This window comes from Takifugu rubripes, chromosome 13 (genome assembly GCF_901000725.2).
Source record: "Takifugu rubripes chromosome 13, fTakRub1.2, whole genome shotgun sequence".
NCBI lineage: Eukaryota > Metazoa > Chordata > Actinopteri > Tetraodontiformes > Tetraodontidae > Takifugu > Takifugu rubripes.
Window position 1 is genome coordinate 14,046,254 of NC_042297.1, and position 25,606 is coordinate 14,071,859.

Here is a 25,606-nt window from a genome sequence, read left to right on the forward strand (position 1 = left end):
AACCATCATCAGTTTTCCATTAAACTCTAATTTGGCAGTTTTTTCTCCTCTTGGTGAAGGTCATTGGTTTGAAGGGGGACTGCTTATATGTGAACACAAACTTGTGTTCTGACTCTTGCCACAAATTGCTTAAGAGATAAATAACTAATGTGGTGCTGTAGAGTCCATGTGTTTCATTCCCTTGAGGGTTTCCTTGTGTAATGGTCCTCACAAGTATTGATATTGCAGCTTGGCTCTCGCCAGGCTGATCTATGAGCTCCATCTGTCATTTGACAGAATTATTTTGGAAGGAAATCCAGGTCAAATCCCCCAGAAAAAAGGGAGGGAAAAAACGTCTCTGTCAGATTAAATTGCCGTCAGAGCTTTAAAACAGCCTCCACAATTTTGTGCCTCTATATTAGTTTTCAACTTTGTCCTGTTAGAGGTCAAGAATTGTTTGAGAATATCAAACTGTTTTTTTTTTTTAGCTATTAAAGAGCTGCTGAATGACCGAGCATATTTGTAAACTCCCATTTGCTCTAAAACTTACAACTTATTACCAAAAATAATCCAGTACCAGACGGTTCTGCTGGTGGTTTGAGTGGCGGCCAAACGATGTTTAACTGCGGTGTGAAATGAATCGGTCACAGCAGCACAGGTGTCTCATCCACACTCTTGGCAGTTCAACCCAAACATCACACAGCACGTAAACACCAATATGTCAGTAACGAATGTGCACGTAGCTCCTCCTGGGACTTTGACTTAAATGTCAGCAGGAACATTTATTTTTATTTCCAGACATATAATCCATTCTGGTTCTGCAGAATAATCCACAGACCTTGCCAACATCGTTAAGTCAAAAGTGCGCAACTTTCGGCATTAATCCCTTTGTAAAGTCTTAAATTATAAAAGAAAATACTGTTATACATGTAAAATATATGCGTTCTTTATAAAACAAAGCCATTTTCCATGTATACTATTTATTTTTGCAGATTGATGCAAATTTTGCTGCTCTTAATCACTTTCTTGTACATGACTGAGGTTTGAAGTAACTGAAAAGGGTCATCTGAGCTAAATTATGTAAAATTTGAAGCGCTCTGGTCCACAGCCAGTCTAAATCACAGATCAATCGTTAAAGACCAGGTAAATATCGATGGGGTTTATAACCGGGCATGGCTTGTGTCACCCACTATCGTCTAAATCTTAAAGATCATAAGATGTTTCGTTCCAACTCCCCCATAATCACATTTTCTAGGTCATATTTGCACCCGTTGCTCTTTTTCCTCTCCCTGATCTTTCTTTCTCGTTAGTATTCGACTTTGTTATGAACAGGTGAATCGTCAGTAAAAGATGCATTGCTTGACTTTTTCAGTTTTTCCACCTGAAGTTGTTGGTCCAACTGTCAGAACCTCATCGGTTCTGTGAAGCTCTTGACCTGGTTACAGCTCCCCACATTCAAACATCTGCTCTCCACGGCTGATTCTCGTCCCAGATGAGTCTCAAAATGAACCACAAGAACATGCTTAATTCATCATTTCAAAGAGCAGCTAAAGATTCTTCTTCTGCTCCATAATCCTACACAAACATCTGCTTATAAGAGACGTACTGAATCTTTGATTGTGCCACAGACGTGTGGAAAAACACTGCATACATTCAGCTCAGTATACATCTCTGAGGTAAAAGAAGCACCCTAATACTTATCTCTAATTACGACACATGATCTGTGGCCGGATTTAGAATTCCCAACCTGATTAGTTTGACTTTGAAATCAGGGAGAAACGCATCTTCCTCCTCAGTCTTTCCACCTCTTTCATAAATCAAAAGCATCACTGATCTTTGGAGCGAAATGTCTCAAAACCAACAACCTTTAATCTCCACCACCAGGGTGAAACCAGTAAAGCCCATTTAAAGGGCCCCGTTTCGCTCGTCTCTACATTAAGTGAACACGCGAAACACACATCAAACACACATTGTGTATCATTTACATCCAACTGTCTCCTAGATGCTATCAGCTCCTGTGTTTGTGTGCTGTTTTCAAGGCTTCAAAGCTTTGTTGGAAATGCCTAACCCTGTTGGCAGCCGCCCAGATGGCTGAATCAATTTAAATAATGCAAATCTGTGTGACTGTAATCACTTAAACCATTGTTTTTGTCCTTTGTTTGGTTTCTGAGAGGCTTATCAAACCAACAGTGATCTGAAAGAAAGTGAAACTCGGACCGCCTGCTGCTGCTGCATGTCAAAAACCGCCCCATCATAGGCGCTTCTGCCACAAGGGCCGGAGAGAAAAGCCACAACAAAATAAAGGAATGAAAACTGGAAGTGAGCAGAGCTAGTTTATAACATAATGATGGAATGCTGGAGCTGGAAATGTTCCCGGCAGCAGAAATGCTGAGCTCCTCCACAAACACGTAAGACACCTTGATTTCCAGCCGGTAGGTTCAGGTGTCCACAGATAAACAGGTGCCTCCCCATCAGCGTGATCCATGGCCCGGTGTGCCGGCCTGGGCTCCATTATCTGGGGACTGGAGTTAGTCACCGCAAACCAGCTGCAGACTAATGACCTCATGCATGTATGTGCATTTTTCAGCGGTGCTGATGTTGCAGAGGGAGAACGGCCCTGTGAAGTCTTCCAGCCACTAACAACTACACTTGAGAATACCTCCAGCAAAATCCATCCATTAGATTAATATAAATGTAAATCTCACGGGCAGAAGGCGTGGCCTTAACCTCCACCCGCTTCCCCCATCCCTCCTCATCCTCTCAGCTGGGGCGTGAGTGTACGAGAAACTCTAAATAACAGCCTATTAAAATCAGATTACAAGTGGGAGCTGCCTAATATCAGGGTGAGGGTGGATTTTCCATCAGATCATCAATCCTGAAAAGAGTTCTCTCCTCGATAGAGCAACTGTGTCGACGACAGTCATCATAATTAATTAGTAGCTTTATTCATGTTCAACACATCTGATTGATAACTCCCTGTAATTTTTTCTGATTATTTTGGCTGATTATCTCCTGCCAAAGCTCTGACCTCACACACGTAATCAGGGTCCTTTGTGAAACCCAAAAGGCTCCAGTGAGACACCAGTAAACCCAGCTATGTCAAGGATGGTTGTGAACAGAGACCTGCCTCAGTTTCATTTACATGTATTTATTTCCATCCTGCCCTACTTCCAGCGCAACAGCTCATTAAATTTATAATCATATGTTATAGCTAGAAATAGAAAGACAATGCGAGGAACACCAGCCGATTCCTGCAGAGTCACACAGAGCCAAGTGGCCAGAGAGAGAGGCCGTAAGATGGACCTTTGGAGGTCACGTTTTAATTTCCCATTAAATGCGCATCATTAAAGTCTCACGTTTTTCCTCAAATTTGCACCTCTGACATTCTTAAGAAAAGGGACATCAACAAAAGCAGAAAGGTCGTGTCATTCTATCATCTACACTTGATTTTTTTTTTAAAGACAGATGAAGGAAAAAAGTGGTTAAAACGCTAAAACTGTGTTAAAATCTGATATTTTGGGGAGGGGGGTGTACATTTTAGTAGTAACACATTCAAAGTTTTGGAGTAAACATTCTAAAGACATTTTGGCAAATAAGCCAAGTGGAGGACATGATAAAGACAATTATCAAATTTTTTAACTGTTAGACCAGAATGACTCAGAATTATTACAGTTGCTACAGTAAACGTACAGCTAGCAACATGCGTAACACTTCGACTCACCAGCATTAAGCGTATTTATACCGCTTTAGCTCCTTAATGACAAGACCTTTTTATTTTCACTTACAAAAACAAGCTATGTTATTTTAATTCAATTTAAAGGTAAAGAGGCCAGGCTAACCAAGTCCTACATGGTAAAGCTAACCCCAGCTAGCTGGAGCCAGTACCCTTAAATCTACTAGAAATAGTTGAGTCTATTTTCCCCCACTTTGAAAAAATAAGAATATTAATCAACACAAGAAACTGGTTTAATCTTTTTCATGTGTAAAATGTCTCCTTTGATGTGGGTTGCTAGGAAACAGGTGGTTTTGCACTCTTGCCTCAAATCAAATTTCAGAAAATGCTGATTTTCTTTCCCACAATTATTTTCTTTTCAGCCTGAAAACCAAATGCGAGTTAAAAGGAGATTGGCTGTGGAGTTTTAAGGCTGAAATCTTTGTCTCCCCTACAGTTGGGCGGTTGTGGGATCCTGGGCGTCGGCGTCTGGCTCTCGGTGACCCAGGGCAACTTCGCCACGCTGTCCTCGTCCCTGCCCTCCCTGTCGGCAGCCAACCTGCTCATCGCGGTGGGGACGATCACCATGGTGATTGGGTGTCTCGGATGCATCGGAGCTGTCAAAGAGAGTCGTCCTCTGCTTCTAACGGTAAATACTTCACAGTGCCGTAGCCTTGACCACTAAAAGTTTACTGAATAGCAGCTCACATTCACCGCCCATTTAAACGACCCCGTTTCGCTCTTCTCTACACAAATCAAACACACATCGGCGTTAGCCAAAAATTTTTTTAGATTCTACATCCCCCTGCAAAGAAACCTCACTTCGCTGAGTGGAGAGAAAACAGAATTAATCATAAGAAAAATGGCTCAGCAGGAGGTAATTATGAGCTGTGTGGGGCTGAATCTGTGCGTCGATCATTAGTTTGATCCGTGACTTGTTCCCTATGGTGATCAGATGGATTCCTGTGCCATGCCAACGTAATGACACATAACGAATTATACGTCTGCCCTAATGAGTGGCAGCGCCGCCGTTCTTCCTGGAGATTAGAAAAGACTTTTCCTCCCCTCAAATTTCAGGGCTGATTAACCCGTTGATCGGTGGCGAGAGGTGCAGAGTAGAGGATGGATCCGTCGGGCCCTGCTGCTGCGCTCGCTGCGAAAATATCAGCTTCTATCTGCAGCAGCAATAAAAATCAATAACGCTGAAGAATGTTTGGAATCTGATGTGATCTGGATGATTTCTGAGACGTTTCACTTCCTCGAGAAGCCTGGAACGCGTCATGTAACCTTATTTAATGCACAGTCAGCCACTTTGTTTCCAGCTTTACTTCTGACGTTCTGCTGAGGCCTTTAAATCACCAGAGCGCTATAATAAAGTTTGAACCAAAAAAAGAAAATAAGCCTCTTCATCCGACAAATCTGAAAAGCGTATGAATGCTGTCGCCCACCCCTCGCTCCTGGAGGACCGTCAAACGCGCATATCTATCAACAGCTTCTCATCACTCACGTATTGGGTGCAGACTGTGATTGTATCGGCAGCGAACAGCAAGCACAAGCTGAAGCCCCATTCATCCTTTAAAGCTGTTTCCGACTACTTGTGCCCTGCGGATGAACTCACCGTTGGTGGAGTGTTCTCTTCCACCTGCCAAATATCTATATTTTGTCGGCTCTATGCAAGTTGCACTTTAGCTCGACCTTCTCTTTACCTGCACAAACTATTTTTAATGAAACTGAGGTCGTTATTCTCCTCCAAGGCCTCCTCGCCGTCAATGATTCGACTAAACCCAAACGATCGTTACCTTTCAAACACACGAATGTTACAGAATATACACAATCCCTCAAACCCAAGAACAGTCTAAATGGAGCTTTTCTGCACCAGAAACACTTCCACCAGTTCAGCAGAGCCAGCGGCCACAGAATATAGACTGGTGCAGCAAACTGCATTAGACGTTGTGCTGACTGTTGAGGTTCTGCAGAAATGGACAGTGGGAACAATCGCATGTCACAGAAAGCACAATCTCTCTCTCTCCTTCTCTTTTTTTAGAATTGTATGAACAAGATGTTGAAAGGGACAATTCTCAGAGAAGATGGCTCTAATACGGGCGTGGAAGAGTGGTGTCACAGTGGAAGTGACAGTGATCCTTTTACATCTAAATGCACAACATCAGCGCTAGCTCAAGTGTGCCACAGTCACTGTAGCAACGCAGTCGTAGGCCTCTTAATCACTCTTTATTAAGCAGAAGACAGGCCAAAGCAGTGTTTCACCCACACTCACAGCAATCATGAAGTGCTTCAGTTAAGCATTGGCTTTATCTGGAAATAAAATGTATTTAAGAAGCAATGATTAGCAGGGTGCCGTCGTGTGTGTCATTAAGGACTGGTGCTGTGCGTGACTCCCTGGCTCATTATGATGTGAAAGTGAGGGATGTCAAACTCCAGGCTGTATGACAGGTGTGAAGGAGCCACGTCTGTGGGGAAAACACACGTCAGAGCATAGAGGAGGGTGCTGAAGGCTGAAGACCGTCGGCCTGATCACGATCTCCACGTCCTCCGCTCACATGATGGCCAGCTGGGTTCGTTAACCTGAAACCCACATGGTGGCGGACGAGGGTCAATGTCTACCTGGATCATGTTCGCGAGCCCACCTTGGGTATTTTGAAGGAGTATTCTTGGGGAGAGGTCTTTAACAGCCATTCACATTTACCTTTGTTAGGGAAATTAAGGTTGCCAGAGCGTGCTCCACGTCCATTCATCTTCCTTTAACTGCCCCTTATACCTAATCAGAGTCCCGTTGGGTTTCGGAGTCTACTCTAATGTGCAATCAGCGTAGTAAACCGTAATAACTGCAGCAACATCCATCCACTGTACCTGAAGTTAAAATAGATCCATGTGCCAACGAGGCGTTCATGAAGGTGCTGGCAGCAGTGAGGACAGAGAATCATTGTGTGATTATTCAGTCTTGAAGTCTGGAGCCTCACCTGCTGCAGGTTTGTCAGGGCGGCGAGATGACGGGGGGAAGGTGTAAAAGGAGGCGGTTTAAACTACAGGGCTCCGAAAATCAGGAACTTCACGTGAAAACAAAGCAGCTTTCACCTCAAACACGCTCAGCCAAGACTCACGCTGCTCCGCAGCATGGATGAACATGATAACGAGATAACACACTAAAGCCTTGCTAACATACCCAAACCAGACCATGCAGAGCCCTGAGGTTTTACAGTTTGCTTACTTTAATACAAGTACGACTGGGATCCGACTCAAAACCACCTACATATGGAGTTTTACCCCAAATCTGTAAAGGAACCAGTGCTTGAAGCACAACTTCCAGCGCAGGAGAGGTAATTTATCACCACAATTTGATTAATTTGCAGCCACGTGCTCCAATTTTTTTCTGACATTTAATTTCATTGGCTCAGTTTTGATCAATTTGTGCAAACAAGCATTATGGAACCGGCACAACAGAACTGTCGATGTTTAACATAGTCGCATGCAATTCTTCATGCGGTGCGCCGCTAATGCTAGTTCTCTGGGGCCAAAATTCAAAAATTGCTTAAAAATGTAAAAATCTGCCAAAAGTTAAATGTATAAATGACTCCAGTCCCAGTTCCAGGCCTGCAGCTGCTCTTTGCACTGATAAACCTCCTTTAAAGCCCATCTGATGCGTCTGTGAAGCTCTTAGAGCCGCGTTATCGTCTCTTGCAGTAACTGAACATCTCTACCACTGCTGCACATTTATGGACGACATTTCTGACGTCTGGCAGTGTTTTATTAAGCTGTAAAGCCCAGGACCCTCTTATGGTGTTTCCTTTTATTTCTGCTGTTATGAATCGTTGTGCCGCTGTGAGCCACAGCTGCACACACAGATCCATTATTCACTTTGAATAATGACGATCCAGAATGAATATCGCATGCTTGTTTGGGTGCCTCGTAATGGGATCCGCATCCTTATTTAGAATAATTTATCACAGGGAGCACACACACACACCCACACACACACACAAAACCCCGTCATATTACAATCTTGAGATTTTAAGAGATTTTTGCTAAACTAGATAAATCGAGGGTCTTTACGTCTCATTAGGCAACTATTTAAATGAAGCTAATGATTCCTTAAAACACAGAGTTCAGCCAGTTGTTTACATGTTTACATAATTGTAAATGGGAAGTTGCAACTAAGCTTTAGATGAATTATGTATAATTTAAAAAACAACCACATTAGATTCTCTGCACTTAACTTAATTTGCTTTTTAAAATGACTTCTTAACTTGTTGTTAAAAATGAATCTGTTGTGCCCAGTACCCATTTCTGTAATTCATTGGACAATAAAACGAAATAGGAAATTTCATAACAGTAACACATTTAGCAGGTAATTCAGTGGTTTCCTTGTAGTATATTGGAAAGGCAAACTGCGGCCACTATCCCATTAAATAGTCCCAGTGTGTCCAGCTCTTGCCTGTGGTCTAAAGAAGAGGAATCAAATTTTCCTTTTAAGAGGAGATTAATGAGCAAATTTTCAGAGAGCCACAGGGAATAAGACTGGTTTGTTTTCTTCATGCCTGTGACAATTACTTTCTCATTCTTAATGTTCCTCCGCTTTGTGGTCTGAGAGACTGATCAACACGACAGAGGCACAAATGACACCATCGTCGCCTTTAATATCACATTTTTCATGGAGGGAAATTCTGAGTTAGCTCAGCCAGGAAAACGGGGTCAAAATGGCAGCATTTTGCTGGGATATTGCACTGTTTGGCATCTAATTTTAACTTGGAAAACTCAAATAACTCAGTGGTTTGAGAAGCAAGGCTGCTTGTGTGGGATGTCAGAACTGATTCATGCACACATCCAGCAGGAAGGTCGGGCTGCCCCCATGGTAGTATGAATCTGCTCGAACTCTTGACTTCTAGTTTTTCCGTGCGCTGCAGCGCTTCCCTCAACTGTCTAAAGGGTAAGTCAAGAGTCTTTTCTGCTTGGCTGCACCATTCAAAGGAACTCTCTGCTCTTGGTTTAGCATCATGCTAGTGATGAGCCTCTCCTTCCAAAAAATGCATATGGAATTTGGAAGCCAGGAAAGAACAGTGACATTTATAGTTGTGGATATTTTGGAGCTGCTCTTTAAAAGAACAAAGGTGAGTTTGAACCACCAGGCCTGGTACCCAGTTACTCACCCAGTCCCCCACCTTCCCCTCGTGCTATGCTCAGTGATTCATGCATGCAGCCAGTGTCAGAGACCTCCGGGGCAACTTGGCATTCCTGCGAACCGGCTTCCACTGTCGAGCAAGGGCCTGGAAAACAAAGAAGAAGGATGATGCCTTCAGAAAACAACATCTATACTTTTCAAATCTGTCTGGACCCTCTGATGTGGTCTCAGGCTTTCTGTGGCCGGCTCTCAAAAAGAAAAACTAAGATCCTGCTTGGAAACAGCTCTAGGCTCTGCTGGAGCCTAATCCATCCATGAAGTTTAGAACTTGTTTGAAAGCAGAGGTTTATCACATACAGCCTCACTCTCAGGGTGAGACCAGGAACAAACAGGAGGGCTGCACCACGTCAGTAATGTCAACCAGCAACACCTGCTCTCACGACAGAAAACACGGCTCTTTTTACAATGACATGAGCCCGCGCTTTTCATCACAGCTTTTTTCCCTTCATTTAACAGCTTTGCCATTATTTTATACGGTGCCACTAGAAACGGTGTCCCAGAATAACCTCATCGTCCAAAATAATCATTAAACACTGCAATGTTCATCTCCATTCTAACTTAAATGAGACCGTTTTGTTATTTCAAATGGGAATAAAGCAGAAATAATTATGTTAGAATCAACGTGAGCGACACCAGAGAGGAGCTGAGGAGATTTAAGGTGGACTATTATCCAAAATAGCAAACTGATGATTTGTATTAAGGATCCTGAGGCCCGAGGGGGGTGAAAAATGAGGAAAACACATCTGAATGCAGATTCGCATCCATCTGACAAAGCATCACATGGGAGAAGGAGAAAAATAAAGCATGCGTGAGAAGGATCAAGCAGGAGAGCTGGACAGAAAGACAGAGGGAACATCTTTAGACCCCCCCCCAACGTACTGTCGATTATGAGTGAGGGACAGAGGACCTGATGGATGACACTGTAATGATTTTAGGCATTCAGGAGGATCTATTACCCTCTCTGAAGCTCCTCGCATGCACACGGCAGCGCTGGCTCATGATAAAACGTGGTTCTTAATCAATCCCAATGTAGAGGGGAACACTCTATATCACCCCTCCCAGTCTGTCTGACCGGCTGCGATTGTCCCGGTGCTCTGCTTTCTGTCTGTCAGGATGAAATAGTGAGGCCTAACAGTCCACAGCCGCTCCATCTAGTTACCTTTGTCAGCTCCTCAGCGCTGCACTTATTCCTTTGTTATTTATTTTACTTTATCATTCCATAAAGTACAATTCAAGCCCACCCTCACTTCAGTTTATACTTCACACATTCTTCTCAAATGTCCATCATCACCAGTGGTCTCTTCCGCCTCGCAGATAAATGCCGTGTTAAATTTTATTCCCTTTGTGTCTCGCAGTTCTTCATCTTGCTCCTGCTTATCTTCTTCCTGGAGATTCTGTTCATCATGCTCTTCTTCATCTACCAAGACGAGGTAAGACGCCTGGAGAACCCTTGATGTCTGATATATCCCGTGATTCCCTCCCTCTCTGGCTACAAGAGATAATAAGTGGTGCAGAAAAAAGAAACCTTTTAGATAGAAGCTGTCATTTTACTGTGACTCATCCCGGCGGTGAGGCCTGTGAGGAGTTCACGTGTGTGGAAAAGAGTCCTTCAGCCGGCATTTTTCTCAAAACGATTTGGAAATGATTCCACTTTGTTCTGGGTGATACCGCCCTGATACCACTGGCCTTGGTTTGGTCATAAGTCTCAGAATTTGCACTTTTTCACATGTAAATAGAAAGAAGAGGAGGCGCGCTCCTCTCCAAGCTCCATGATAAAACATTTGCTGGCTTTTTCAAGGATTTTAATAATGTATCAAAGGATGAGCTAAACTCCTCCAATCCTCTTTTTTTTAATTAAAGTTTTGCTGGCTGGAATTTTGGACGGTATTATGAAAAATAAAAAGGCAGCATGGTGTGAAAGGCTTTTGACAATATTAAACCTAAAAGAGCCAGACGTCTCTCAGATACGGGGCATTCACAATGGCTGCATGTGTAAGATTAGCCTGCAGAGAATCACAATGGTCCAGGCTGGAGCCACGATGACTCCAAATTCCCGAAATATGCTTTTAGTATCTTCTAAGGCAGGTGCCAAGCGCTTAAAGTCTGCTGCTTACGTTATCTGCTGATGCAGAGCTGCAGCTTCCCGCGTAATCGCATAAATGTGCAATTCATGAGCGTTTTGCAGTAAAGTCCATGCAGGTTTTAATTAATTTCCTCAAATTTAATTAAAGAAGGCGGAAACAACAACAGCAACTGATTTCACGACTGATCTTTTATTCATTAGGAAATCATGAAAACTGCTCTGAACTTCAGCTCAACCTGTTTCTACGTAATTCTGATAAAATTCCAACATATCAGATGGAAAGTTTGTGCGTGAGACTTCTCAGCATTCTGCTGAATGCAAACGCTGTAATTAAAGGTGCGACCGCTGACACTCGCTCGCCTACATCAATCATTTCCATTTTCTAAACAATGTGTGCTGCATTATTCATGCGTTGGGGCATCAAAGAACATTCCAGAAGACCAAAGCAGATGCTTTTTAAACCCCAGGTTACTGTGATGCCTTATTTTAACTCTGGGATGCTTTCATTGCTGCGGAGGCATCTCAGTCTGTCCTTGGTGGTGTATCGTTGGTCATTAGTAAACCCCTGCACCCCCCACCCCCCGGAAGAAAAGAGAACAAACAAAAGAAAATCCGTGGCCGCGAAGGATCGGGGAGATAATTGAAGCGCTCTTTTAGTTTGATAATGTTATCTCTAACATGCTTGGCTGTTTCTCTCAGGACCTTGTCCCCTCATGTTACTGCCGCCCATTATTCAGCTGTGAATTATTCAGTCTTGCCTCCCCAGGAGGCGATTAGCGACAACGGCGGAAAGAAGTTATTGATGATGTGGACGTCACGCAGAATTGGTGTAACGAGGGAGATCACTCGCGCAACAAAAAAAAGCCAACCGGGGCCACGATTACCACGTTTCTACATGCTGCTTTGTGTAACTAGTCATTACTTATTGGATTTAAATACTGGTTCTTTTATGTCAACTGAATTGTGTGCACGTTCCAAAAACCAGCAGCAGAAATTTCATACACTAACATTTAAAGTGGTTAGATGGGATTTGATTTTTTTCCCCCAGCATTAGTATTTGTTTCTACTTCCTGTGGTAATTTATGGCTAATAAAGTGAGAAAGCACCATGAAAGGGTACTTTCCCAGTATAACCTGCAGCCACGCTGTACACACCAGGTGAGAAACGCTACACAGATACCATTTCCTAACTGGTGTGCGTAGCAGTGCACGTGGTTGCTCTCCTTTCTGGGCCTCAGTAGCGGTCACGCTCACTGAGCCAGTATATTACACCTACTTGAAGCCTGATAAAAAGCTGTGACGTGGCTGGAAGCCATTTCACACGGCTCACAGATCTTCCGAGCAGCTTAAACGTTTGCCGTTTGTTTCACTTTGTTGGTCTCTGAGGATGATGGAAGGGTCCTTAGAGGTTAACGCCAGTGGAGCCTCTGTGGCTCAAGGTGTCAGAGAGAATAAAAATGATTCTGACTCACTGGGATGATATTGTAAACTGATGTATAGATGTTTCTTTATCATCTCCGCCTGAGTGTACAACCTTGCCGGCTTGGCTTTATTATCACCAGGAGGAAAAATTATCCCCCCCCTCCCACACTGCATGCACAAAGATGAGCAGAGGAATAACAAACGCAGGCCGACTGCAGCAGCAGCAGAACAGGGCAGGAAAATCTGCCTCGATGTTTCAGCACTGCAGTTAGAAGCATGCACACTTTGGCTACTGGAATATTTTTAATCTCTTTTATTAAATCCATCTAATTAAGGCTTCATTGGCTCTTTGCTATTCTCTTTTTTGCTTTATTTTTTTCAAATCATGTTTTAATTCGAGAGTCAGGGCACACAAAAGATGCACATTTGACGATTTGAGAAAATAATGACATGTTTACTGCGATCTTAAAGGTTCTGGTAAGTGAGAAAAGGGGTCTGGAGAAGGTTCCTGAATAAAACCCATTTACCCTCCTGCTCAGCTGACTGTGCTGACCGCTGTGACAGCATCTTTAAGATATTAAAAGGTTGTATAAAAAGCCTCATCATGACTGGAGACGTGTATTCATCTTCAGACACCCTCAAGACTGCTTTGTCTGCTTATTCCACATCAGAACATAAAAACAGTCTCGATCAGAGAAGGCTTCAGAACACTGATTGAGACCTTGAATCAATTGCACCTCGCCCTTGTGAGCTCAGACTTCTGTTCTCTGCCACCTAGACTGAGACCAACCGTCATTATTCTAGGAAATTAATAAAATTAGATATTGATTCATTATTCTAACAACCCTGCAGGGACCTTTGTGGGTCAGGAACAAAAGCAGAGGTAATAGAATAAACACTAAAATGAAACTCTCCAAGTAAAAATGCTGACACTTAATTGGTAGGAATGTATTTTCCAGCCCGGGTCTAATGGGTTCCCCTCCGAGGGGTATATAAAGCTGTTGCGCAACCACATTGATAGAACTTAGTGGCTACGATATAAATAATGCAAAACCAGATCAATGAAATGTTAGCGTATTATACCAAACACATCAGCGAGGCCTTTTCCACGCCGGATGTAAAATAGGTCTCGATTTATCCCTTCATTTTAAATAAGCCAAATATTAAGAGTTGCTTGTGGGCTGCTGCGAAGACATCAGTCAGATATGCGATATATGAGCACTCTTCCCAGATTCAAATCCATCACTTTGCTGCATCTGCAGAGATCTCTGACTTCAAACAGCACTTCAGTCCCGTAGCAAGAAACAGCTTCCACTCTGACGTTGATGGGTAAAGATTTGAGAAAAGTCTCCCTTAATCAGCCCCATGTCAGCACTTCCCTGCACATGCCACTCACCTCCCTTCTTCACCCTGAAAAGGTGCGTTCAGTGAAAAGATAACTATATTATAACCGCGATTTGATTTTGAGACCTGCTAGCAATTAGAATCTTGATCACAGCAGGACCAGCACCTTCTGTCAAGCTATTCCATCCACTAAAGTGATGCTGCTGCTCATTCAAATGCAGAATCGTGACACTTTAGTTCACCACAGTACAATTAACCAGCATGAATGCTCAGACTACCTACTGTGCTGCACGGCTCACTCTGCTGGGATCATCTACATTCACACGTGACGTTCTCGATGAGGTCAGTGCAGCAGACGGGCTTTATTTCCCTCCTCAGTTCACTGGTTTATGTCTGAACGAGGTACTTGTCACGGGCCTGTGGTACATGTGATTTGCTGTCCGCTTGTGTGCTTTGGGACGAGTCAAGGTAAGGCAAAGCTGCTGTAAAGAGAGAGCCACGAAGAGCGATGGTTAGCTTGGATTCTGAAAGAGCTCATTCTCTGACCCAGGGGGCAGCCGACCCATTAAAATGAGCCATGGGGGCTCCCATACAGGTGACAGCCGATGTGTGTATTTCACTTTGATGGTGTCATTTGTAAAACTTCAGTGCGTCCTGCTGAATTAATTAAGATCTCATTTTACCCTCTTAGCTGCAGCATAAACTAACTATTCGTAATTATGGTTCAACTACACTGTAAAACAGTCATACGTTGATTAACGGAGTCTAAATGTTCAAACATTAGGTCGATAGACAATTTGTGTATGTGACTCTGAGAGGTGGTCACAGAGCTTCCTGCTGAATAATATTCACCCATTTTGCATGTTGATACACAGTTCAGCTGTTAGCACACTACATAAATGCGTCAGTACTCACGTATTCAAGTACCGATGTGTTGAATTAAAAACTTTCAACAGTTTTGGCAGTTAAATTCCCGTTGATTTGCATTTAAATAGCCCAAGATCAGAAATCCTACATTTGTCTCTAGAGGAATTGAACTTTTTGTAATTTCCTTCACTACTAGACTGAGTTTCATTATTTCTGGCTGACACATTTCTCTTCCGTTGAGGTGTTCTTGTACCTGGAAGACTGGAAACCCAAATTGTCCTGTCAGAACTCGATTGTATTTATTCCAGCCGTCTACAACGTCTCAAAGAGTTTTGCATTGCAGGTCACCTGTGCACAGACCGGTGGCTCATTATCAAAGGCACAATCGAACCAACGACCTTCATAAACCACGAGACAAAGACTAATATTAATAATACAGCAAATAAGTCCTTTAATCATGACAACATAAATGATTCCTACCTAAAAGAAACATCTCTAGTTTATCCGTTTATATTTTTGGGCTAGTTTCACACAATAGCTTAATTATTGATTGGTGTGCTATTCTGCTTTTCCCTCAAGAGAAGTCTGTTTTGATTTCTGTGTAAAGCTCTTTAGAAGGGGTCTGGAAATAAAACACCATTTTAACAGTCAGTCGCTGCCTCATGGTAATTTCTGTTGACATGGCTTATTTCTGAATCCAGGTGGGCTCCTGAATATCAAACCCACTCAGTCTGCAAACTAAAGAGCTAAAACCTTTTAGCTAAAATAGCTAAAACCTCACATGCTGTACAACACAGACCACCCTCAGAAATCCCATTTTGAACCTCATATCCTCCTTTTCTCCCCACATGGTGAGGGCTTCGCCATCAGCCATTCTAACATTTTAACTTATAGGGATATCAGAACACGTCGTCGCGATCAGAACAAATTTCAGGGCTGAGAAACTTTTCATCTGGGGAAATGACAGGAGACAGACGCCTCTGGCCAATAACAGCACCTAAATGCACCTGTGTCAAAGCTACGAGAGGCAAACTGAATTGCCCAGAATCAGGCAGGATGTTCACAGGTGTGGGTTTGGGGTTGTCAGATGAAGGAGCAGCTTGAGTCATGTTGATGATATCGAGGATCTCCAAAGTTGATGATTATAAATATTGTAATTGCAATCTGGCAATTATGAAAGAACACAGTGGAGCAAAGCTGATGCAGGCGGAAGCGACTCAAGGAATTGCAATTATTCTGCTGCTGCTTGTGATCGTTGGTACCGGCAAGCCGGGGGCAGGTTTTTCTGTTCCCCGGGGAAAACGCTGCCACGCTGCAGTCCCAATCGATAGAGTTGATATTTGAAAATGTTGTATTTCTTGAGAGAGGAGTGCAGGGATTCTCCCAGTGGGTGGAAATATAATTGATATTACATCAACAGCCCTCTGCCCCCCCACAGCTCAGACATTCATTAAAAATAGAACAAGAGTATCACTGAAGATGGGAGGAGTCAGGAATCCTCCACCTGTCTCAGCAGCTTCGTGGCAGCAACATTTGGAATTCCCCTCCAGGTGGTTAAAATAAATATCTGGGGCAAGAAGGATCGGGCTTCAATCCTGGGCTTGGGCCTTTCTACGTGGAGCTGACATGTCTTCTCTGTGGGTTTTCTCCAGTTCCCTGGAGCCTAAGCATCACAATGAGAGCAGTCTGATGGGTTGCATTTGGGATTCAGAGCGGCTCTGCTTTAAGGGTCAGCCACAGGTGAACACTGGAGCAGATGTTCTAACCCTTCACAGACAGAAGAGGGCACTCACACAGCCAGTCTGGATGGACATGTCCCTCCTGCTGGTGGAAGCAGAGTTCTCTGTTCAGGGAGGTGGTTCAAGGGCTGCAGTAGCCGTCAGGAGGTCGACCAGTCTCAGGCGTCACGCACAGCACGATGAAACGCTCCCTCCTTCATGTTGTCCGACAAAGGTGTTCGTTCCTGCATCCATTCATACAGAACACAGATTCTACTTCACCACTGCCTAACGATCTGGAAAATTAATGCAGAAATGTGGATACTCCTGCAGAATTTCCAGTTCCTCGTGAGCTACGAAGTGTCTGATTAAAACATGAACGCGAGCAACGATGTTTGTTCAGGAGCTAAATCTTGTACCTGTGGCAGCCCAGAACACGTTGTACAGCGCCGACCTGGGCCATGTGCATGAACGTAAGGATCTATGTGTTGGAATTTCAAATATTAACAAATGAATGATTACAGCTGATTGATTGTCACCCTGGTTTGGCATCAACCGTCCTCTCACACGGCTTTCAAAGTGCTCATGAAGACCTGATTACACTCAGCGCCTGGTGAGGATTCTAATTAAGTAACCCTCAAAGGGATTCTAATTGATTTATGCAGCTATATGGGATCCCACCAGTGGATTAATATAAAGGAGAACGCCATGTAATTTAAATAATTTAAAGGAAATTCTGGGCCCCAAGCCCGAGAAGAAATTTGTGTCTTAGTTCCCCCGTTCATTATCTGAGGATCACTCCCAGAGTCCACGTTCCACTTCAAATTTCAAGGGTTATTCCTCGCGTTTATGGCGGGCTGTTCTCAGGCGCAGGTACAACATATGTGGATTTCCTTGAGGGGTGTTAAGCCTGTCTGAAATGCATCAAAGATTTAGGGCTTATGTCTCAAGTCAGGGGAATTAAACTGTGAGTCACGGTAGGTTGCAGATGGAATAATCAGCTATGAAAGAATTCCAAATTGGTCGGCGAATGGGAAAATCTAATCTGGAGTTTCTTTGGAAAAGGGGACAATGTTGTTTTCAGGAAAGAAGCTGGAGCCGAACAGTGTGAGGTGAGGATGGCAGAGAATCTAAATAAACGTTAAAACCTTGAATGTCATCATCAGTAATGATGAAAAATGTGTCTCCTTGTAGCTTTGTTAATGTGACCCCATTTTTGCATTTCACACTACTAAAATGAAGGCAAAGACAAGTTGTTTTCTGCTAAATGAGATGATCTGAAACACACCTGAACAGGCAGGAACACATTTATTGAACAAGTGAACCATCGACAGTCAGTCCCTTCTTTTTTCTCTGCACTGCTTTTCTCTCACGGCCTTTCTTCCAGTAACAAATTTGACCTCCATTTTAGATCAAATTCTTTTGAAAAATCTTTCTAACCCTCCAACTCTTTGATAAGAATATGGGTCCTCTGGATGGGAACCAGCCGTTACCTGTGCCTAAAGGACAACGGTCAAAGCTGTTTCTGAAAGAGTGTGTGATTTTAGGTGACCACCCGGATCATTAGCATGCAAATGGTCCACAGGGGCTATATATTTTCAAACTCTCTCCCCAGCGATTTCAGAACTGAAGAAGCCTTCTGGATAGAAGGCGAAACGTCTTCAAGAGAAGAAACCCAGTCCAGTTGACAGAGAAAACTACCTTGGAGTGTGTGATTTTAACACGAGCACATGAGAACTGTTGTCCCCACACATCACACATCTCATCCACCCATAACACAGTGCTGAGCTAAGCACCCATTCGCACCTGTAACCATTCCACTCTCTCTCTAAGGTCCGCCGAGTGGCTTCTCAGGACCTTTGTCTCGCTGATGACCCTTAAAGACCCTTAAAGACCCTTAAAGACAGCTTAAATGGTTTCATCTCCCACTGAACCAGTCAGAACTGAAGAAGCCTTTGGTGAGAGGGGTGAAACATCTTCCAGTTGCTTTCAGCAGCCCAGCGGACTGTCCACTGCCCGCAGTAGCATGTCTCTGGTTCTCCTCCATGTGATGGCCACATACTTCCAGGGGATTCTATGTTACACACTCAGACGAATGTAGAATAATAACAAGAGCGTTCAGCTTTATTTAAGCGGAGATAAAGACAGAGGTTTGAAGCACACTGTGATCGATAAACTGGATCAGCAAGGCTGTAATGTGTTATCCTAAAGGAAAGGTGTGTGTGTGTGTGTGTGTGTGAGCAGCTAAATAGTCTCAAACTGTTCTCCTGAAGATCTTTAGTTTTACCACTTTCAGCAGATTAGCTGCCATTAAAGACTCTCTAGCGTTGAACAGCCTTCAGTACAGTAATCAATGCATTTACTTTGAATACAGTAAATTCAAATGTACACAGAAAAAGGCTTCTTCAAACACTGAATATGCCAAATGGAAGATGTAATGTTCTCAATGCTGTGGTATAGATACAAAAGACTAGTAAATCTGCAAGTGGCAAAAAAAAAAGCCTGTTGATATAGCAACCATCGTTGCCATGGTACTGCAGCCAGCCACAACAGTAAAAGGAGTCTAAATGGCAAAAAGCTAAAGATCCGGTATGAAAAAAAGGAAAACTATGACCTTGCTGCCAGTTAGCCAATGAAATTACCTTGCCTGCTTCGGTTATGTCAGACTGAAAACGAAGCACAAGCGGAGAGACGTCATGTCTCTAAGGAGATCTGTAAGCAGAGTGCTGCGTTCACTGACCTGCTACCTCGTAGGGTCCCCCAGGTCATCCTTATAAAAGGCAGATTATCTTCCCCTTATGTTTTCTTCCATTTGGTTTTAAGAATTTAAAATCCCAAAGAGAAATGATAGTTTCATGGGAAAAAACTTTTTTTTTTTCTTACATCCTTGTCTCCATCATGTCTCCTGCTGGCTCCATGGAGCAAATACTGTTTTTTGCCTTTGAACAGCAGGATTCCAATACACTTTGCACGTTATGAAACCTTTTCATCTGCCCAGAAAGCATTTTGTCCTCCATATAGGTTACGCTCTGCTCCCTATACTGTTTATATTTCTCCTGCACCCAATCTTGTTCCCGCTGCCATCTCTCGTCTCTGCCCTCCGCTCTCCTATAGTATATAGAGTATATCTCTTATCTTTGCTTGTAACCTCGCACCATAAATAATTGATGGACCATCTTTGACTTGCATGGTGTCATTAAAGGACAGACCAAGGCTGTGAGAACACCATCACTAGCTAGTACAAGTACAGCCATTGCTTATGCTGTCTGTCTCCTACACTCTGACTTTAATTCCAAAACATGGAGATTCATCTGGTCCACCCAGACATCTTGTGAAGGCTCCATCTTTACATACTCAGGGAGGGGAGAGTCAAATATTACGCATGCACTCACACATAGCACCCATGTTCAATTTGATGCGCATGTGGGAGGAAACCAGAACACAAGACACAACGAGGAGTATTAGACACAAAACTACCTGCAGTCTGGGCTGCCAAAAGGTCATTGGACCGTGATTGATCTCTGATTAGACCGATCGCCCAAATGCGTAAACATAGCTGAAGAGCAGGTGTGTGTCTACGTGCGTGCGGGTGTGTGAACAGGTTGTGTTTGCTCTCCGATGGAGCTGTTGATTTTAAACAAAAGTCAGCGATAAGCCCCGGTGTGTTCAAGATTGTTTATCGCCGAGTTGTGTTCACAAATACGGTCTGTCCTCTTTGATTCAAAGCTTAACTCAAAGCTGATTTTGTTACGATTTTATCTTGTGTATTTAGCTTTGCACTGCTGAAACCGAGCTTCTAAACTAAACCCAAAAGACCAGCTTATTGATTTTACAGAACAGTGGTGAAGTTCCCTGTTGCAGGCCCTTATATTACCCTACATGCAACCTTTAACTGTTCATGTTGAAAATGTTGCTGTTAGCAACGATTATTGGTGCATGCTGCAGGTCCCTGTTCTGCTGTCTGGGGTTCTGAGAAAGACATAGAAAGAAATAAGATTATCCCATTACACGTGGCTCAGTCTAATACATCTTTTCAATAGTTTTCTATTTTTCTCTTCTGTTGTTCCAGATTGATCACTACGCTCAGAGGGATCTGAAAAATGGGCTGCAGCTCTTCGGTACAGAGGGAAACGTGGGTCTGACCAACGCCTGGATGATCGTTCAAACCGACGTAAGAATCTATAGGATGTGACCAGACCTGATAAAAAAGAGAAGTTCTGACTCTTTGAGTCTCACTCATCATGAGGTCATGATGCCCTAAAAACTCCTCATACTCATATTTACCAAGTGACCCGGTACCTCACAAACCAGCTCAGATTGGGTGCTTCATCCATTTTGCTGTGCTGGAAAATATGTGTTATTTCTTCAGCAAGTAGAAAAAAAGGTTTCACATCTTTAGATTTTCTACCTTTGTACATTTGAAATCTAAAAAATCTAGATGTCCAAACACAGTCTTTGGGACACATTAAAGGGGAGAATGGGCCCTCTTTGGTAAAACCCTTCTCCACATCACACTCAGACATCCCTCATTTCATATTCTTTTTAAATTTGCAGTCGGCATTATGGCGCTTGTGTCTGTGCATGTAAATGGAACCGTTTGGTATGTAGAAAGGATGCTGGCCCAAGGATTCACTGTATGAATCTGGAGATGCAATATTGTCCTTGTTAGGTCAGAGTTGTTGCCTGGATGCAATAAAAGAGGACTATTAAAAGTCAGCTGCCGCTTTAGAGATTCTCTACAAATGAATCATGCATGCAAAGTCACAGGACTGGTGATATGCACAGTCCCTGAAGTTCCCTCTGAATGTTAAACAGGAGCCAGAAAATGATCAGAATAGATGACAAGAACAGTAAAAAAGGAGAAACTGCTAAAGGTAAAGGGAGATAAATACAGCGATGGTGGTGAATTAACACTTTGATCTCACTTATGGAAATCAGGAGAATGAAGCCTTCTGAAATAGTTTACTGGACTGATGAATTGATTCAAAATAGAAAATGGATCATCACCAGGAAGGTTAAATCTGTTCAGGACAAATCAGTTGCTTGCTTTTTATGTTTATAATTTTTCATTCTTGGCGGGTAATCAGCGCTGGCTTATCAATGAGGGATTGTTCTTTGATATATCGGTTTCGACTGTCCCGCAGTTTCGTTGCTGTGGAGTCACCAACCACACAGACTGGTTTGAAGTCTACAACGCCTCTCGTGTGCCAGATTCCTGCTGCCTGGAATACAGCGACAACTGTGGCCTGGACAACCCAGGAACGTGGTGGACAGCGGTGAGTTCATGCAAGGAGGGAATCTAAACACAACCCCAGTGTTTGGAGGACTGGCCACGCCTTTGGTGCGGAGGCCAAACAGATACCGAAATCTTTGGATTAGCTTTTCCTAACCATGATTACAAACTTCCTCACATTTTTGCAAGATGGGACAAAATGCCGATACATGGTCGGACTTTATTCTGATAAACTATCCCTTAAAAATCTAAACAAGAAACTAAAGCACCTCAATACACAAAAAAAGATCAAGGCAAGTTTGCTGCCATGAGGCAATATTGAAGTTTAGTTGTTCTTTCACCTCGGCACATGTTCACTTCAGTAGCTCAACAAAAAGCATCAAATCTTGAGCATTTCCCATCAGGTCTGACTGGACTGTCAGCAGCTAATAAAGAGTGATAGTTATTACACGTTAGTGCTTAAAAACTGTTTTTCTAAAACACTGTTGGTATACAGAGGACACGTAAATCTCTGAATGTGTGAAGGGTAATGAAAGCAGCAGGTGGCACAAAGAAGCTTTGCAACTAGTAAATACTGATTAGGATCCACTTGAACTCTACACACGAAAGCGGCTCATTCAATATCTCAAGAACATTTTTGAAAAAGAAAAACTGGCAGGAAGAAAAGAGACAGTTATTCACAAACTTGGCAATTTTTCATTTAAATGCAAATTTCGAACATTGAACGTTGGTTCTTAATCTGATCCAATTATCTGGTCCCATGTTTCAGGATCATAATTGATCTGACCTATATAGCGTTCTTCTTTCCTTCCTTTCTTGAAAAGACTCAGACTCAGGGTTCAGAAACAGCCTAGTAAACATAACAGATGATGCACAGGTTTGGTGTTTCGCACCATAACCTACTGACAAAAATGCAAGAGCAAAAGCAGATCAGAGGTCTATGCCGTACGCCTCCTCTGCCCCCGCTGCCTCGCACACACATTAACCTTAGGAAAGTGTGCTCTGTTCTGACTGAATAGAACTCTAATTTATACAGACATTACCTGAAGTATACCCTGAAGTGTTTTAATCCCAACTAGAACGAGTGCAATCAAAATAACTCAAATACATCTCATTTATTTCTCCGCCAGTAAGGAATATTAGTCCGATTAATGATGCAGAAAACAGATTTTCTTACAATATATTTCTACTTTTGCTTTTACTATGAACTATCAACAATACAAGAACTAAAACAACTCATGATGAGAATGAGAATGCACATTAAAGATCACTTCTTAGGAACCGAGCCATGTGGCAGATGGGATGGAACCCACCAATCAGATCCACTACATCTTCTGGTACATCTGTAGAATGACTCCCTCACAATGCAAACACATCCCCCCTCTCTCCCAGTGGCTGCTGGGACAGACCCCAACACCCCCAAAATTCCATATTGTTGAATCAGCTTTCATTAGCTGCTTTAAGAAACTATTTCCTAAATGAAGAGACAATAAAAACATTGTCTCTGTGTTTAAACCTGAGCGCTATTTGTTAAATCTGAAGGGACGTCCTGTTTAGGTTCACCTCATCTTCATCTATGTAGCATCTGATTCAGCCACAGTTGTGTGAAGGTGCCTCACAGAAACCCAGAGCCTGACCCCAGCAGCAGCGGCAGGAACAACTCTTAACAGGCTCTAACCCAGAGCAGGACCAGGGTTTATGGGGGACCCTCCTCCTGATGGACAGCCGGGCAGAAAGAAGAGAAGAACTTACGCATCCGTCACACATTCATATACATTAGGCACAGGCATGTTTAAAGTTTAAGTACATTTCCTTAAGGAAGAAAAACCGCTCGCACAAATTAACATTAATTTATTCGGGTCCACAGAGAAAAAGAAATACTGTTGGAATAAAAATGTGAAAATGGCCTTCATTCAACATAGTTCTCATCATTGGGGTGAAACAGATATCCAGCATCCATTTGTAAGCAGTAATGTCAGAGAAATCCCCAACTCATCATCATGAGTGAACATCACGAGCGGATGCGATTATAATGGTTCCCTTGTCAAGTCAGACATGACACAGTTGATGCAATAAAGCTGGAAAATGAGCGCATCACAATAACACGAGTGCTGGATGGTTCCTGTTGAAAGCGATCAGATGTGTCACACATGCCTCTTCATCATGGGCACAGACGGTTAAAAAAATGCCATTTTACCAAACATTGTTTGGAGAATTCATTCCTAACTCAATTACATAAATAACCATTTACATGTATTATCTAAAGACACAATCATATCCAAGAAAAGATGGTAAAAATGAAACTGCCATCAGCAGCAATATGTTTGACGCACACACACACACAGAAAATCACACATCAAGGGAGATGTATTTACACACATGGAGTGTTAATACGGTACAGGCACGTTTGTACTCTCCTACATGGAGTGCAGCTCTTTGGTCTACCCTCCAGGAGCTGCTCATTACGACACACACTGAATCATTGAAGATTAGAGCTCCAATCTGCTGCAGTGTAAACAGCAGGGTGGTGCACCTTCAAGTGTCTCATCAGGGTTGCACTGATTTTGCCTCCTAATTTGCAGCCATGGGCTAGTTCTCAATTTCCAGTTATTGCAGAGCAATTTTTTAAAGCTCTGTCTTAGTTTTAGACCAGTGAATTGCAGTATATTGAGATTGTGGAACATTCCTGAGATCACATCTTATCTAAGTCATGGAATATCCCTCACACTCAGGGTCCAATCGCCATTATCCTGGTAGCTGTGAGCCAGTATCTGAGAGGAATGAGCTCTATTTCAGCAAACACTGGTCTGGCTGTGTTCGCAGTTTCTGCTGCATCCCCATTTAAGCGTCCCCTGACAGATGTTCAAGTCTATAGAAGGAGCATCAACCATTCCATTTCAATTTAACCTGTATTTCATAACTTTCACTGACATAGCCTCCCCCGTCTGCCGCACCATCTTCTGACAGCTTCATTTAGAACAGAATGACTTAAAAGCCCAGCAGGATGCAAAAAAATCTATTTTTTCTGGGATGGAACTGTGTTCACTTCTAGAGCGGCTGTTTTAGGTGCCCCTTAATACCTCGGAAATAATTAGTCTGCACAGGTTTGTACATTTCTGGTACTTTATCATGTTCAGGGGCAACAGAAAGCCTTAAGTTACATGTTATGGAGAAAGGGAAATATATTCTACAGAGTAAGACATGGATCCATTGGGCACAACGACAGCTTAACCACTGATGCTTAATATGGTTGTTTATGTTAGAGACACCTTATCAGATACTCAGATTTGTTAAAATAGAACACCAGTCAAACGCTTCTAGTTTATCTTCCTCATGCTGGAGCTCTACCGCATGGTAACAAATGTTCATCTTGGTTTTCCTTGTCACAATAAAAATAGAATTCATATGCTCGGAGATGCTGGAAGTGTCTGATCACATGACTTTATTGATACAATGTGGATTTATCTTATCTGGCACTTGGGAAAATATATTGCTGGTTGCCTGATATTTCCAGCAGCAGTGAAAATTCAGGACAGATTAGAGGGAGTGTCATTTTGGATCTTTCCAACTCTGAGCCGAAGCGATTTAGGAAATAAAACTACAGCGCAGGTTACAGGTAAAAGAATATGCAGCACTAGAGAAGGAGAAATGAACGGTGTCATCAGAACAACAGCAAACTTCCCAGTTCATGCAAAGAACCAATTATATCTACCGAGGTTAAAAGAGGTTAGAATTAACAGGAAAACCAATTAAAAATGTCAACTTAATAAATGGCTGTATAGAAAATGACTGGAAAATTATACTTAATGTCAGCTAAGGCTGTTATGCAGAATGATTCTTCCTGTTTTTTTAAAATATTTTTCATCATTTTCAAAGACCCAGAATCATTGTCCTCGTTATTAACCAATTATATATGTTTTTCTCTGAATCCAGGTAGCTCGGGGACATTTTCCATGTTTTTAGACTGAGATGTGCTTTAAGCATAACAAATATGTCACTGAGAAGCAAAATTGCAGGAACAAGGACGAGAATGCAGTCGAATGACATTAAAAATG

The 25,606-nt window shown here is 42.7% G+C and overlaps 1 protein-coding gene across 3 annotated transcripts in view; it reads left to right on the top strand.

The window, feature by feature from the left end:
- The window catches only part of tspan4a (tetraspanin 4a), a 68,933-nt gene that overhangs the window by 40,009 nt on the left and 3,318 nt on the right, over positions 1-25,606 (top strand). For all 3 annotated transcript variants that reach the window (XM_003969631.3, XM_029845744.1, XM_029845745.1), the window contains 4 exons: positions 4,149-4,340; positions 10,241-10,315; positions 20,388-20,489; positions 21,463-21,594. In XM_003969631.3, coding sequence (XP_003969680.1) covers positions 4,149-4,340; positions 10,241-10,315; positions 20,388-20,489; positions 21,463-21,594 — 501 coding nt within the window. The remainder of the gene's footprint in view (positions 1-4,148; positions 4,341-10,240; positions 10,316-20,387; positions 20,490-21,462; positions 21,595-25,606) is intronic.